The 13,727-nt window shown below is 30.0% G+C and overlaps 1 protein-coding gene across 1 annotated transcript; it reads left to right on the top strand.

Annotated features, from left to right (window-relative positions):
• Positions 1-487: 487 nt before the first annotated feature.
• On the top strand, positions 488-6,615 carry LOC18053048 (linoleate 13S-lipoxygenase 2-1, chloroplastic). Its single transcript, XM_006445902.2, has 9 exons — positions 488-988; positions 1,426-1,700; positions 2,298-2,541; positions 2,802-3,128; positions 3,725-3,810; positions 4,098-4,208; positions 4,338-4,642; positions 5,072-5,338; positions 5,656-6,615. Exons 1-9 carry the CDS (start codon positions 673-675, stop codon positions 6,413-6,415), a joined length of 2,691 nt encoding a protein of 896 aa, XP_006445965.1. The 5' UTR covers positions 488-672; the 3' UTR covers positions 6,416-6,615.
• Positions 6,616-13,727: the final 7,112 nt, after the last annotated feature.

Here is a 13,727-nt window from a genome sequence, read left to right as displayed (position 1 = left end):
TACAGGTAGTCATAATTGACGGAACTGAAATGTAAAGATCGATAAACGATAGGAAAACAAAAGTTTTTGAATAATTCAAAATATTGTTGATTAAAAGTTTGAATGACAAAGTTAAGGTTTTAAGGTTGTTTTATACTAATCTAAATAATGCGTATTTATCAAAGTAGATAAATTTGAGTTGCTATTACATAATAATATTCTACTAAATGAAATAATGAAAATAGAACAGTTGGTACTTAAATCATATGTTTAGAAAAAAAAAAGACAATATCTTGAAAGCAACAGGAAAAAAAGAATCTTAAACTTGAAAAAATAACCATGAAGAAAAAAGGAATTTTCAACTTTACCACAAGGCCAACACTCATAGATTTATTGGGTTAAATTTGTCTCATCACAATCTTTGACATAGTATATTATACTCCCAAAAAAGACACCTATAAGTCAAGTTGTAGCTCTAAAAAAATATCCTACTCATCTTACACAATCATCCTACATCAATATTTCTCTTCATTTTCATGTGCCATAAGTTGTTCTTTCTCTCTTCACCATAACTTGCTCTCTTTCTTTCTCCAACTTTCTATTTAAAGAGTGGATTGATCACCCAAGTCTCACTCACCAAGCCAAATTAAAATTCTGTTAAGGAAAGCTTAAGTGTCTCTTTCTTATGAAAGAATGTTGAATCTACAATTTCATAATCAGTCTCAATCTATCAGAACCTTAAGTCCATTACCCAACCCATTTCTCCATGGAAATGGTCCAGCTTTTCGTCCAGCTCAGTTGAGACCTTCATTCAAAAAAGCACCCAAAATCGGAGTCGGCTTTTCTCCTAGTATTAACAGCATCAAAGCTATATTTAATTTGACTGCTGAAAAGTCTACAAAAGTTAAGGCTGTTATCACTGTGAAACCAATTGTCTCTGATCCCTTAGCAGTTGAAAAATTAATTGGTACACTTGTCTTGGAGCTTGTTAGCGCCGAGCTTGATCCTGGTAAGTGCATCGGAGTTTTTCACTTCAAAGAAAAATCACACACACACACACACACATATATATATATGCCCTTTTTATCCCAATAGTTCGTAAAACACCTCAAAACATCCATCTCTCCCTCTTTTTATATAATTTGACGGTTTTAACTTTAATGAATTTTGATCATTCAAATAAATGAAAAGTATTTTTTTTAAGCCAAGAAAAAAAAATCAATGCGGATTACATAATTTTGTTTTGCTTTTTCAAAGTTAATTTGTGGGGAATAAAAAATATTTAACAATTATCATTTTGAAGGTTTTAGCTTATTGTTATACATATAATTGATAATTTTCTTTTAAATTAATTTCTTGTGCTTATTTGTCCTCAAACAAACCAAATAAATTATTTTTTGAATGCTTGAAGGTGTTTTTAATTACAGTTTTTGTTTACTTTTTCAGAAACTGGAAAAGAGAAACCCACCATCAAAAGCCGAGCACATAGATCACTGTTCACGGATGACGATGGAAACCTAAAATATAAAACAGAATTTGACGTTCCATCAAATTTTGGAGAAGTTGGTGCCATATTGGTGGAGGCTGATCAACTCACAGAAACGTTTTTGAAGGATATTGCTCTTGATGGTCTCCGGAATGGTCCTGTGAACATAGCTTGTGATTCATGGATTCAGCCAAAGATAGTTGACAAACAGAAGAGAATTTTCTTTACTAATAAGGTCAGTTTCAGATTATAAATAATAATTCCATATATGTACAAAAAGTTGGACTGGGGAGAATAAAGTAATGGGAGACCTTTATGCTTACTTTATACTGTTATTTGTCAACTTTTTTTTTTAAAAAAAAGGATAATTAGATACTCTTATTTCAGTTGAGGCTGCAGGTTTAAACAAATTATGGAACGTAAAATATTTCTAAAATCGATCACCAACAAGAGTATATTAGTAATAGTAACACTTGTGTCTTTAGTTGCGATACTTCATATCGTCCAATCTAGATTAGAATTTGATTTATTTTATTTCAAGGAATTTAAATACAAGACTTTATGTTAAATTTTGTTTTGATACCATTCCCATGAAGAGTAACAACGGCGAGTTACCAATGACCTAAAAATTTAGGCTTGAAGGTAACGTTCCAAACACAGACCATTTATACAATATATATATATATATATATATTTTTTTTTTTTTCAGGCCACTACTGTAATATAACTACCACAATAGAACTACAATAAACTGTACAAGAATAATAACCAAACATTATTCTAACACTTAATTCCCACGCATCATCTTAATTCTTTTTTTTTTTTTAATTAGTCATACTTGCCATCACAAACACCGAATGGATTAACGAGGTTAAGAGCTGAAGAACTTAACAATTTGCAAGGCGATGGACAAGGAGAGCGTAAAATACACGAAAGAATATATGATTATGATGTGTACAATGATCTCGGAATGCCTGATTCCATCTTGAAGTCAGATTTGGTACGACCGGTGCTTGGTGGCAAAGAGCACCCTTATCCTAGGCGTTGCAGAACTGGCCATCCAAAAAGTTCTAAAGGTAAAATTATATTTCTACTTTTATAACAATATATATATAAATGGCATTTTGTGCAGGGTTGAAACTATTTTGAAAAGTTGAAGGCTTAACTAAAAATTTAGCCTATCTAAATCTATATTTTGTTGTTAACTTTGAGAATGCAGCTGATAATTACATTTCTTTAAACCTATAACACATCATTATAATAGTCTAGTTATTAAGGTACTAGACTTAATTGTTTTGCATAGAATTAAACAAACAGCTTTATTTTATCAATGTAGATCCAGCCTCAGAATCATGGAGCCTCTCAGTCTACGTGCCCAGAGATGAAGCATTCTCACTGTTGAAAACAGCACAATTTTCAGCTACGGGAGTATACTCAGCGTTGCATGCAGTGATACCATTCGTAGAATCCATCCTTCGCATTGGAAAGGATAAAGGGTTTCCATCACTCGAGGCCATTGACAAACTTTTCAATGAAGGAGTTGAGCTGCCTCCAGAGATCGAAAAGCTACCTTCATGGCTAAAAATTCTTCCCAACTTTTTTAAGTCCATTGCCAATACAGGCAAAGATATTTTGCGGTTCGAGACACCGGAAACATTGAAGAGTAAGACCTAAGCCTCTTCATGTAGTCTTATTTTTACTAATCTACGAAATCTATTAAGTTGACGCTTAGGTACTTAATATGTCTCACTCTAGCTTACCGCTTGGCAGGGGCAGAGGCTTACAGAGACTAAAGGGGGCCGGGGCTCCATGCTTTAAAAAAATATTGAAGTTTCTAAATAAAATATTAAAAAATAAGTATAAAAAAATGATTTGACCCTACATACTTGATATATAAACTTTATATATAAGATGAAAGTATAATTTTATATTTTGTAAAATAAAGTTAAAATTACCTGATTGTTGATAAATAGTCTTTTTAAAAGTTTTTTAAAAGTTTGATAAAATTTGGGCCTAGTTCTTTCATTTTTATTTTTTTCATTTTGTTTTTACTTGCAATAATAACTTTAATTATCAATCAAACTCCACAAATCAAATAAAAAATCAATCCTTATTATTATTTGAAGTTTGAACTTAGCCCTCTGGAGATTAACTCTAAGATACGCCCCTTCTGCTTAGGTCCTTTTATTTTTTGATTAACCGTTATATATAAATAATTGAAAGTGTATTTATATGTGTTTCATTATATTTGTGTTGCAGGAGACAAACTCTTTTGGTTAAGGGACGAGGAATTTGGTAGAGAGACTCTAGCTGGTCTCAACCCATACGGCATAAGTTTGGTCGCGGTATGGCTAACTACAGTAAAATGAAACAAAATTAAAAATTAAAAACAAAAACAACAAAATTGTAATCATGAGGTTCAAATGATTTATCCATGGTGAATTAGTGGTCACTGAGAACAGAGCTATATTGAGGGCCCAAGGTCAAATTTTTGAACAAACAATTTACTTATGGCCCCCGATGTTTCCGTTATTTGTTGTATTACCTCCTAAGTTTTTTTTTCCCTCCTTTTTGGCGCAATGAACCAAAATCCCGATTGTATAACAGAAAAAAATTGCATAAATTCGTGCAGGACTGGCCGCTGAAAAGCACACTTGATCCTGAAACTTACGGCCCAACGGAATCAGCAATTACCAAAGAATTGATCGAGAAAGAAATTGGAGGCTCGATGACTGTTGAAGAGGTATATGTGCAATATAAATTCCTTCCTTTGTACATTAATTAGTGAGAAAACTTCATAACGGACAATCAATTATTTTTATTTAATAAAATTATGAATAGAAGCACTTAATTAAAGTTTCTTATTATGCAGGCTATAAAACAAAAGAAGCTGTTTATCATAGATTACCATGATGCATTATTACCGTATGTGGAGAAAGTGAGACAGATCAAAGACACAACTCTGTATGGATCTCGTACAGTATTCTTCTTGAACCCAGATGGCACACTGAGACCGCTAGCCATTGAGCTAACTCGGCCTCCAATGGATGGCAAGCCACAATGGAAACAAGTGTTTACACCCAGTACTGGGAATTCTACTGAGTCCTGGCTTTGGAGACTGGCCAAGGCTCATGTCCTTGCTCATGATTCTGGCTATCACCAACTCATTAGTCATTGGTATATCTGTTTTATATTCTCAATTTTACCGAAATTCGTTTGATCCTAGATCCAAAATTTTAGTGTTACTGGACGTTTGCTGATTTCTTAAACGGGCATAATTAAAATCCAAATGTTATATATACTTAATCTCTTGATGGGTTAATTAAGTTTGTTTAGTCCTTAAGTTTTGGGTTAATTACTTGTTTAGTTTCTAAATTTTAAAAAATACCCCAAGACAATTTTACTATTAATTACATTATAATCTTGTCCTTAATGCCTTTACAATAATCTTGAGGACATTGATAATAAGAAAAAAAAATTAAATTACAGAATTTATCTTAAAATTAAAATAATAACAAAAAAAATTTTACATTAATTTTTATTTAGCAAGTACTATATTAAATGATTATTTAAAGGTTCTTGATTTGTTTGCTTATTACTTTGCAGGTTAAGAACTCATTGTTGCGTTGAGCCTTACGTAATTGCAACCAATCGGAGACTCAGTGCGATGCATCCAATCAATAGACTGTTGAAACCTCATTTTCGCTACACAATGGAGATCAATGCTTTAGCTCGAAAAGTCCTTATTAATGCTGATGGAATCTTTGAAACAAATTTCTTTCCTGGAAAATATTGTATGGAGTTCAGCTCCGTCATCTATGACAAGCACTGGAGGTTTGACAATGAAGGACTCCCCAAGGACCTTATTAGGAGGTAATAAGTTACAAAGACTTCCCAATTTATGAACTAGTAGGTTAAAACTAATATTTCTTTATAAAATTATACAGAGAATAACACTTAGGTCCCATTATAATTCACTTTTGCTACTTAGGTCCCTATCCCTAATATTAAAAATTTACTATAGAACAGTAAATCAGATTTTTTAACGTATAAGATCATGCTTCTATCTTTTTAGTGAAATATCACATTAGATTGACAGCAGAGTATTATATAGAAGAACCCAAAATTGATGAATTGAAAATGCTGAACATATGTTGAGCTTAATATCTTTTCCATTTTCGACTACCTAGGGGAATAGCTGTTGAAGATCCAAAAGCTCCTCATGGCCTTAAGCTAAACATCGAAGACTACCCATATGCCAACGATGGGCTCGATCTCTGGGATGCCTTAAAACAATGGGTTACTAACTATGTGAACCACTATTATCCCGATCCAAGCCTTGTAGAGTCTGATGAGGAGCTCCAAGCATGGTGGACTGAAATTCGAACCGTGGGACACGCCGAGAAAAAGGATGAACCATGGTGGCCTGTCCTGAAAACCCCTCAGGATTTAATTGAAATCATCACAACCATCGCTTGGGTTGCATCCGGTCACCATGCAGCTGTGAACTTTGGGCAATATTTATACGGAGGCTATTTCCCTAACAGGCCAACTGTTGCAAGAACCAACCTGCCAAATGAAGATCAAACAAAAGAAGAATGGAAATCCTTTCTCGAAAAACCTGAAGCTGCACTTTTGCGATGCTTCCCTGCACAGTTTCAAGCTCTTACGGTAATGCTCGTTATTGATTTGCTGTCGACTCATTCGCCTGATGAAGAGTATTTGGGGAAGGAAATGGAGCCGGCATGGGGTGATGACCCAGTTATAAAGGCTGCATTTGAAGAGTTTAACCTCAAAATGCAGGAGCTTGAAAGGATCATTGATGACAGAAATTCGAATGAGAATTTGAAGAACAGAACTGGAGCTGCGATTGTTCCATATGAGCTCCTGAAGCCGTTTTCGGAACCTGGCGCGACAGGAAAAGGAGTTCCCTACAGCATCTCCATCTAGAGTGCACGAAGCTCATTGCAAATCAAACTTTAAGAAATAAGATGTCATACGTCTTTAATTTAAATAAGCTGCTTCGCCGGAATTTTTTCCGGCTAGCCAAATACCAAAACTACCAATGAGCTCATTACACGGTTTTGGTCGTTGATGTTTGTACTTTATGTTGCGTGGGAGTGGGTCCTAGGAGTCACTTCTAGAATAAATTGTTTATAGCTCTGTGAGTATATGATGTGATATAATGTTATGTTTTCTTTATCAAGAATAAATCTTCTTCAAACTAATGTGATCCATGGGTAATTGGGAACTGATACTCTATTTAGAATAATACTATATGAATTTAGATTTTATGCCTATTTCAATATTTTTTAACATTTGTAAGAGTTTTTTTTTTTTTTTTTGATACGTCAAATAAGTAATCCTATAAGAATTATTTAAATTAATCCTAACTTTTTATTAAACACAAAAACAGATCATTTTGGGGCTAATTAAAATTATATATATATACACACATGAGCAATCCTCGGCTAAGCGAGGTATTATAAAGGAGAAAACAGAATGTGAGAATACAAAATGACTAAGGCGGTTTATAGTTAAACAGTAAAGTCTGATGATGCTTTAAATGTAATTCCAGACGGGTTCCGTTAAAATGCTACTTGTGGTGGTGTTTACTAAGAATGCCAGTGGTGATTTTATAGCGGGTTCAGTTGCTGATGGCGGAGATTATGGTTGTTAATCATATTATTGGCAGGCTAATGACAGAGGGTGGCATAACCAATGGTTATCAAGGTTGGCGCAAATTTTGGTTAGAATGTGGTTTATTGCTTGTTGTAAATTTCTTTCTAAAAAGTTCTTTGAAATCCTCTTGGCATCTCAAAAGCAAATAGATTAATAGTAAGATGAAATGTAAGATGAAGCCTTCTTTCATGGATTTTCATTGCCTACACACTTTTAGGGAGAACAGCAGTGCTGCTGTATCGTCTTGCTAAACTAATTCTTAATCATGATGAGCTTTTGTGGTGGAATGATCCCGCTGCGAACATTCAGCAATTCTTATATCAAGATGCTAAAGTGCTTTTTGAAGTATCGTTTTATTTTATATACTTTTTGGATGTCTACTTATCTTATATTTTTCTTCATTGCTCCTAGTGCTATGGCTTTTTTTAAGAATAAGGCGCACAATGTCGCCCTTGAATAAATGTTTCGGTTGCTTCTTTTTCTTTTTTTCTTTAACTAAATACTTATTATAATATATTATTTTAATAGCAGCAACAATCCCAAACTATTGGGCCTTAGATATGAATATGAGGATTAATATAAAATAATGCCATTACTGTGTTGGTTAAATAATATTCTAAAAAATTACAAGATTGATTAGTTATTAATTGTCGTGAGAAAATAATATAATCATACCGATAGCATTTTTATTTGGGTAAAAGCTCGTTTAATCCCTATATTTTAAAGTTAGTGCCCGTTTAGTCCCTATATTTTTAAAAATACCTCAAACCATCCCTACTATTAAATTATTGACACTTTTGCCATTATCTTTTGTTCCTTTTAACTTATTTTTATAATATTGTCCTATTATAATAATTTTTTAGACATTATTAAAAAGAAAAAATAACCCTATTATAATAATTTTTTTAGACATTATTAAAAAGAAAAAAATAAATTACCAGTTTAACACCAAAAAATAAAATAAAATAAAAAATATATATTAATTTTTGTGAAACACTCTTGAGTTAAAATATTAATTTTTCTAAAAAATTGATAATATAATTTTTATGATATTAATTTTTTAGACATACGTGAGCTTCCACAAAAATTAATATATACCTTTTTTGTTTTTATTTTATTTTTGAGTTTAATTTGATAATTTAATTTTTTATTAATATCCAAAAAAGAAACATTATTGTAAAAATGTAATATTGTAAAAACAAGTTAAAAATAATGGCATAAGTGTCAATATTTAGTAGCAGGGACATTTTGAGGTGTTTTTAAAAATACAGGGACTAAATGGACACTAACCTCATAATATAGGGACTAAACCAGCTTTTACCCTTTTGATTTTTACTATTTATGGGTGAACAATATAACTACATTTGGGTAATATAGCCCTCTGCCATAGAGTGGTCCTATAACACGTGTATGTCACGTTAAATGTGACATTATCTAGTGCATTTTTTTCTCATTGGACCGTTAGGTTTCTAGAACGGTTTGATGATTACTCTAATGTATTACTGTTATAAATCAGACATCATGTTGGATGGATCTGCTATTGCTGAAATATATTGCCGTATTATTGACTGTTTAATGAGATTCTTTTAAAGCTTCCAAAAATTAAATAAATAAATAAAGGTGTAATTTTGAAGGTAAGGGGTGAACAATAGTATTTATGCTCGCTTTTAACATTCCCCTTCACGTGAAAGACTAATTTGGACTTGTCACATGATCAGACATAAGAGGCTTACTCCACCGTGTGTAAATTCAATTCATCTCAAATATAAGGCAAAATTATAGTATTTGAGCTTGATTAACACGTTGATCCAACTTTTAGACGTCTAACATGATATTCTAAAATATGTAAGTGGTTGAGCGCCGGTCCTACACGTCTTAAATGTAAGGGAAAATAATATATTTGAGCTTGACCAAGACTTTGACCCAGTTTTCAAACGTGGGTAACCTACTACTCTGAAAGATTCATATGGTTGATTGTTAGTCGTACACGTGTAATAGAATGCCGTGAGAAAGCAAAAGTTCATTGAACATGATAATATATTTAAATTGTTTGCACTATTATTTTTATTATTTATGGTTGAAAATGATAACAAGCAATTCCTTAGATAAGATCGCAAATACAGTTTTTCTGGCCGATCACCAACAGTATATTTGACAATAAATAGTAAAATAATAATTGATAACATCACATAAACATGTTAATTGAACAAAGTCTCCTAAATGATGTTTAACGTTACATGTTGACACCAAACTATAAACAAACTGAACTTTAATTTATTAATAAAGTAAAGAATCACTCATAGAGTAGATAAGAACAAAAATTCACTACTCTACCGTTTATATTTTAAATTAGAGTGAGAATCCTGAGTAATGAAAATCTTATGATTATAAGTGTAGAGTGTGAATGAAAGTCGATTGTTTACTTATACTAGAATGAGCGTATGGAATTAAAATCAAAATTCAATTTATGTGTCTATTTTGTCTTGTATTGAGAGTAAATAATTTTAAATTATAATTTTACCCTTATAATTATAATAATATTACTTTTAAGTAAATTTAAATTAGAATCAATGTAAATTATTATTTTTAACTAAATATAATAAAATTATATTTAAAAAATTTTGGTATTATTATTTTTAATAAATTTAATTTTATAAAATAGTACAATAATATTACTTAAATAAATATGATATTATTATGTTTATTTCATTAAATATAATTATATTAAATTCAATTAAAAAATGGGTAGAAAAGGAAGAGGTGAGAGTGGATTTCCATTCTCATCTCCCCACATAGGAGTGGGAATCTCACTCACCACTCCAAAAATGAGTGGGGGTAGGAGTGAAATTCTCACTTCCCCCTTAAAATATGCAAATAAACACTAGAGTGAGATGAATCTATACTCTTCACTCCCACTTCAATAAATAAAGATAACATAAAAGATTACAATGAGATAAAGCTATTATCTTCGACTACGCTTCAATACTCTTTGACTAGAAGTGTTCACATTTTGTTTTATTGTCTATTTTTAGACTTCAAAAATCTGAAAAATACTCCAGTTCACATGTGTATGTAATATTAATTTACGTAGTGTTGAGATCCTATATAAAAACAATAGCTTTTTTTAATAATATATTATCGTATAAACTTATCAAATTATTAATTTAGCATGTTAAACCTAAGTTTGGGATTGAATGCTAATTTATCAAAATTTAGTTATAAATAATTTATCATTAAAAATGAAAATGAGGTATATAAAACGAATTGGTCACAATCAAGTACATAAAAACCAATTATTAAGGTATTAAAAAAACGATGAAGTCCAAAATCTAATGCCTTACTAGTAATTATTATCCATTCGATTTTTACTTTTTTGCCCTCCCTTTTTCAAGCTCCTATTGAATTCTCATCACAGCCAGTCCACCCCCAAGTTTACTTCTTCCTCTTCTTTTCAGTAGGGAAAATATTCAATACCAACTAAGATCAATTATTGGACTAATAATATTAGCAATCCCTGAATCTTTTGCTGACTTTTTAAGTATAAGTTAGGTCCATGAGACTAACTCATAATAAAAAATTAGTTCAGGAATTGAGGGTATTTAGAAGCCATGAGATTGATTATTAGGCTAACAACATAAACTTAAGACAACCATTATCAACTCTGGAACCAACTTTTAAGCAAGCAAACTACCAAAAAAATCCTCAAATTTTAAGTTTTCTTCGACTTTCTACATGAAAGAAATCACTGACAACATCAAAAGAAAAATTAAATAAAACATGGAAAATGAAAATTTGTTTAAGAAGATCAATTAGAGGATGAATTTACTTTTTGTTGTTAAAAAATAAAAATAAAATTTGTGTACATAGAAAGAGTTTCATGATTTCCTGGACAAATTTCATAGGAATGCTTCTTACTTTCTCAAAAAATGTGTTCACAGAAACAACCTGAAGATTTTCTAGATAAGTTTCAAAGGAATGCTTCTTTCTTTGTTGCATGGCATTTTAAGGTGAGTCAGGAGTTCACAAAGTTTCCCTCGTCATCTCGAGGGAGAATAATAATGATGGAAATAAAATAATAAAATGATAAGATAAATGACTGTTTGTTTTTATCCTGATTATCAATGAAAAAAATACTTATTGACTCTGTCTTTACTGAAGTATCATTATTCTTAAATTATTTTAGCGTGAGAGTAACAGCATGACTGATTGGGCTATTGTGTTAGTATTTTAAATCGGTCCTAATCTGCTGTTGGGTAATGTGGTGTTGTATTGTTGGCTGTTTAATGAAATTACTACGTCACTTTAGGGAAAAAAAAAAGGCTAACGAAATATAAAACTCGTGATTATAAATGAAGTGATGTACGACGAAGAAACTTTGTCGCGGAGTGTCACGAGTTATCAGAACGAATCACTTGTTAAGTTTGTGGCCAAATTTACAAACATAATGAAAAGAAATAAAAAGGGACAAAAATCTGGCCAATTTTTTTATTTAACTTTATCATGGTTACCAAGCCATTAAGGAAAACAGCAAGTTAAAACCGACAGTATTATACTTTTAAAATAATATTTTACATTAAGTAAAAAAGCAAGTTAAAGCCGCCAGTATTATACTTTCAAAATAATATTTTATTTTTGTCCGTTCTAAGTAATTACTAAAATGTATATTATATTTATTAGATGATGTTTAGAAAATAAAGTCACATTGATTGAGTATGACTAGGCCCATTATTGGTGTATGGTTAAGAGTCCTCAAACCTTTAGGTTAGATTAAACATCAAGGAAATGAAATTCACATAGAGTTCAATGTGCTTCTTGTGCCCTTTTTTAGGTTATATCAAACAATAATGACATATAGAAACAAAGTAATTAATCAAATGATTGATTGCTTTTTTTTAAAAAATTGATTGTTAATTAATATAAAAACTAATTAACTCAATCTTAGTTAATCAATCAATCACTCCTAAATTATTTCATTGTATGATTTTTTTTCTACATTTCAAAACACTTATATAAATTAAGTATTTGTGTTCATAAATAAAGTGAAATTTTAAAAGACTTTTGAACTGTGCTCTTTGTTGTTGTGCTTTTCAATACTAGTGCCGGTAGATTTTTAATTATAATATTAATAGAAGAATATACATGTAATATTAAAAAAAAAATGAGCACCACAAACGACAAAATCCACTCACATTAAAATTTTGCCTTACTAAAATAATGAAATGCTTAACACCACCAAGTGTAGTCATAGTTCTCTTCATTTTTCATGTGCCATAAATTGCTCTTTGCCTCATTCTCCAATTTGGTATATAAATTAAGGAAAATGACACCTCCACCAACAAAATTTAAAAAAATGGTCACAAAAACTCCCAAATTTTAAAAAAGGAACATCAATACTTCTTTTTCTCCATAATACCTTTTGACTATAATAATTAGAAAATTGACTTTAAAGGTTTTTAATCAACACAAATTTAATATAAATAATATAATTTAGACTAATAATATTAAATTATTTTTATATTTAAAATAATATTAAAATTTGAAATTAATATATTTATTTTAATAATATATTTGTAATATTATAAAGATCTTAAATAAGTCTTTGGGTTAAATAGATTTTACAATTAAAAAAAACCCTATTAATAACATTAAAATTAACTTTTACATAGTATTCAAAATAATTTTAATTTTAATTTATTTGTTTTAATATTATGTTTCTATCTATTATTAAAAATTAATTTAATATAATAAAATAGGTCTAATAGATTAAAAATATAAAAATATTTTTAAATATAAAAATTATTTTGAAATATATATATATATATATTATTACATTTATTTTAATGCCATATTTCTATTTATTATAAAAATTTGGGGTTATTTTTTTGGAATTTGTAGAGTCAAAAGACATTATGGTTAAAAAGGAGTTTTAATTATAATTAATATTACTAGAAGTATATGCATGTAATATATATATATATATATAGACACACACCACAAACGACAAAATCCACACACATTTAAATTTTGCCGTACTAAAATAATGAAATGCTTAACACCACCATGTGTAGTCACAGTTCTCTTCATTTTTCATGTGCCATAACTTGCTCTTTGCATCTTTCTCCAATTTTGTACATAGATTATAAAGTATGGATTGATCACTTAAAGTCTCAATCACCAAGTCAAATTAAAAGGGTGAACACTTGCATAGTATCTATATTTTGAGTTAAATATTCATTTATTCTTTATATTTTAAAAAATACCTAAAAATATACTTATTGATGATTATATTTCAATCATATCCTTGCTTTCTCTATACTTTTACTATAATACCCTTGCAACAATATTCTTGAATATATTAATGAAAAGAAAAAAAATATAAATTTATCAAATTAGCCTTGAAAGTATAATAAAAACTACTTGTTATTATTTTTTTATTAATTTGGTAAATTATTTTTTTTCAAAAAATATTAATAAGATTGTTGTTAAAGATATTATACATTGCTCTAAATTGGCTGATATTAATTTATTTGTAAATAATAACTAGCAAGATTGTTGCAATGACATAAAAAATATTTGTTCA

The sequence above is a fragment of the Citrus clementina genome, unplaced genomic scaffold (assembly GCF_000493195.1).
Source record: "Citrus clementina cultivar Clemenules unplaced genomic scaffold, Citrus_clementina_v1.0 scaffold_2, whole genome shotgun sequence".
NCBI classification, from domain to species: Eukaryota; Viridiplantae; Streptophyta; class Magnoliopsida; order Sapindales; family Rutaceae; genus Citrus; species Citrus x clementina.
The sequence above is the reverse complement of the archived record's forward strand: the minus strand, read 5'-3'. Positions and strand labels throughout refer to the sequence as shown.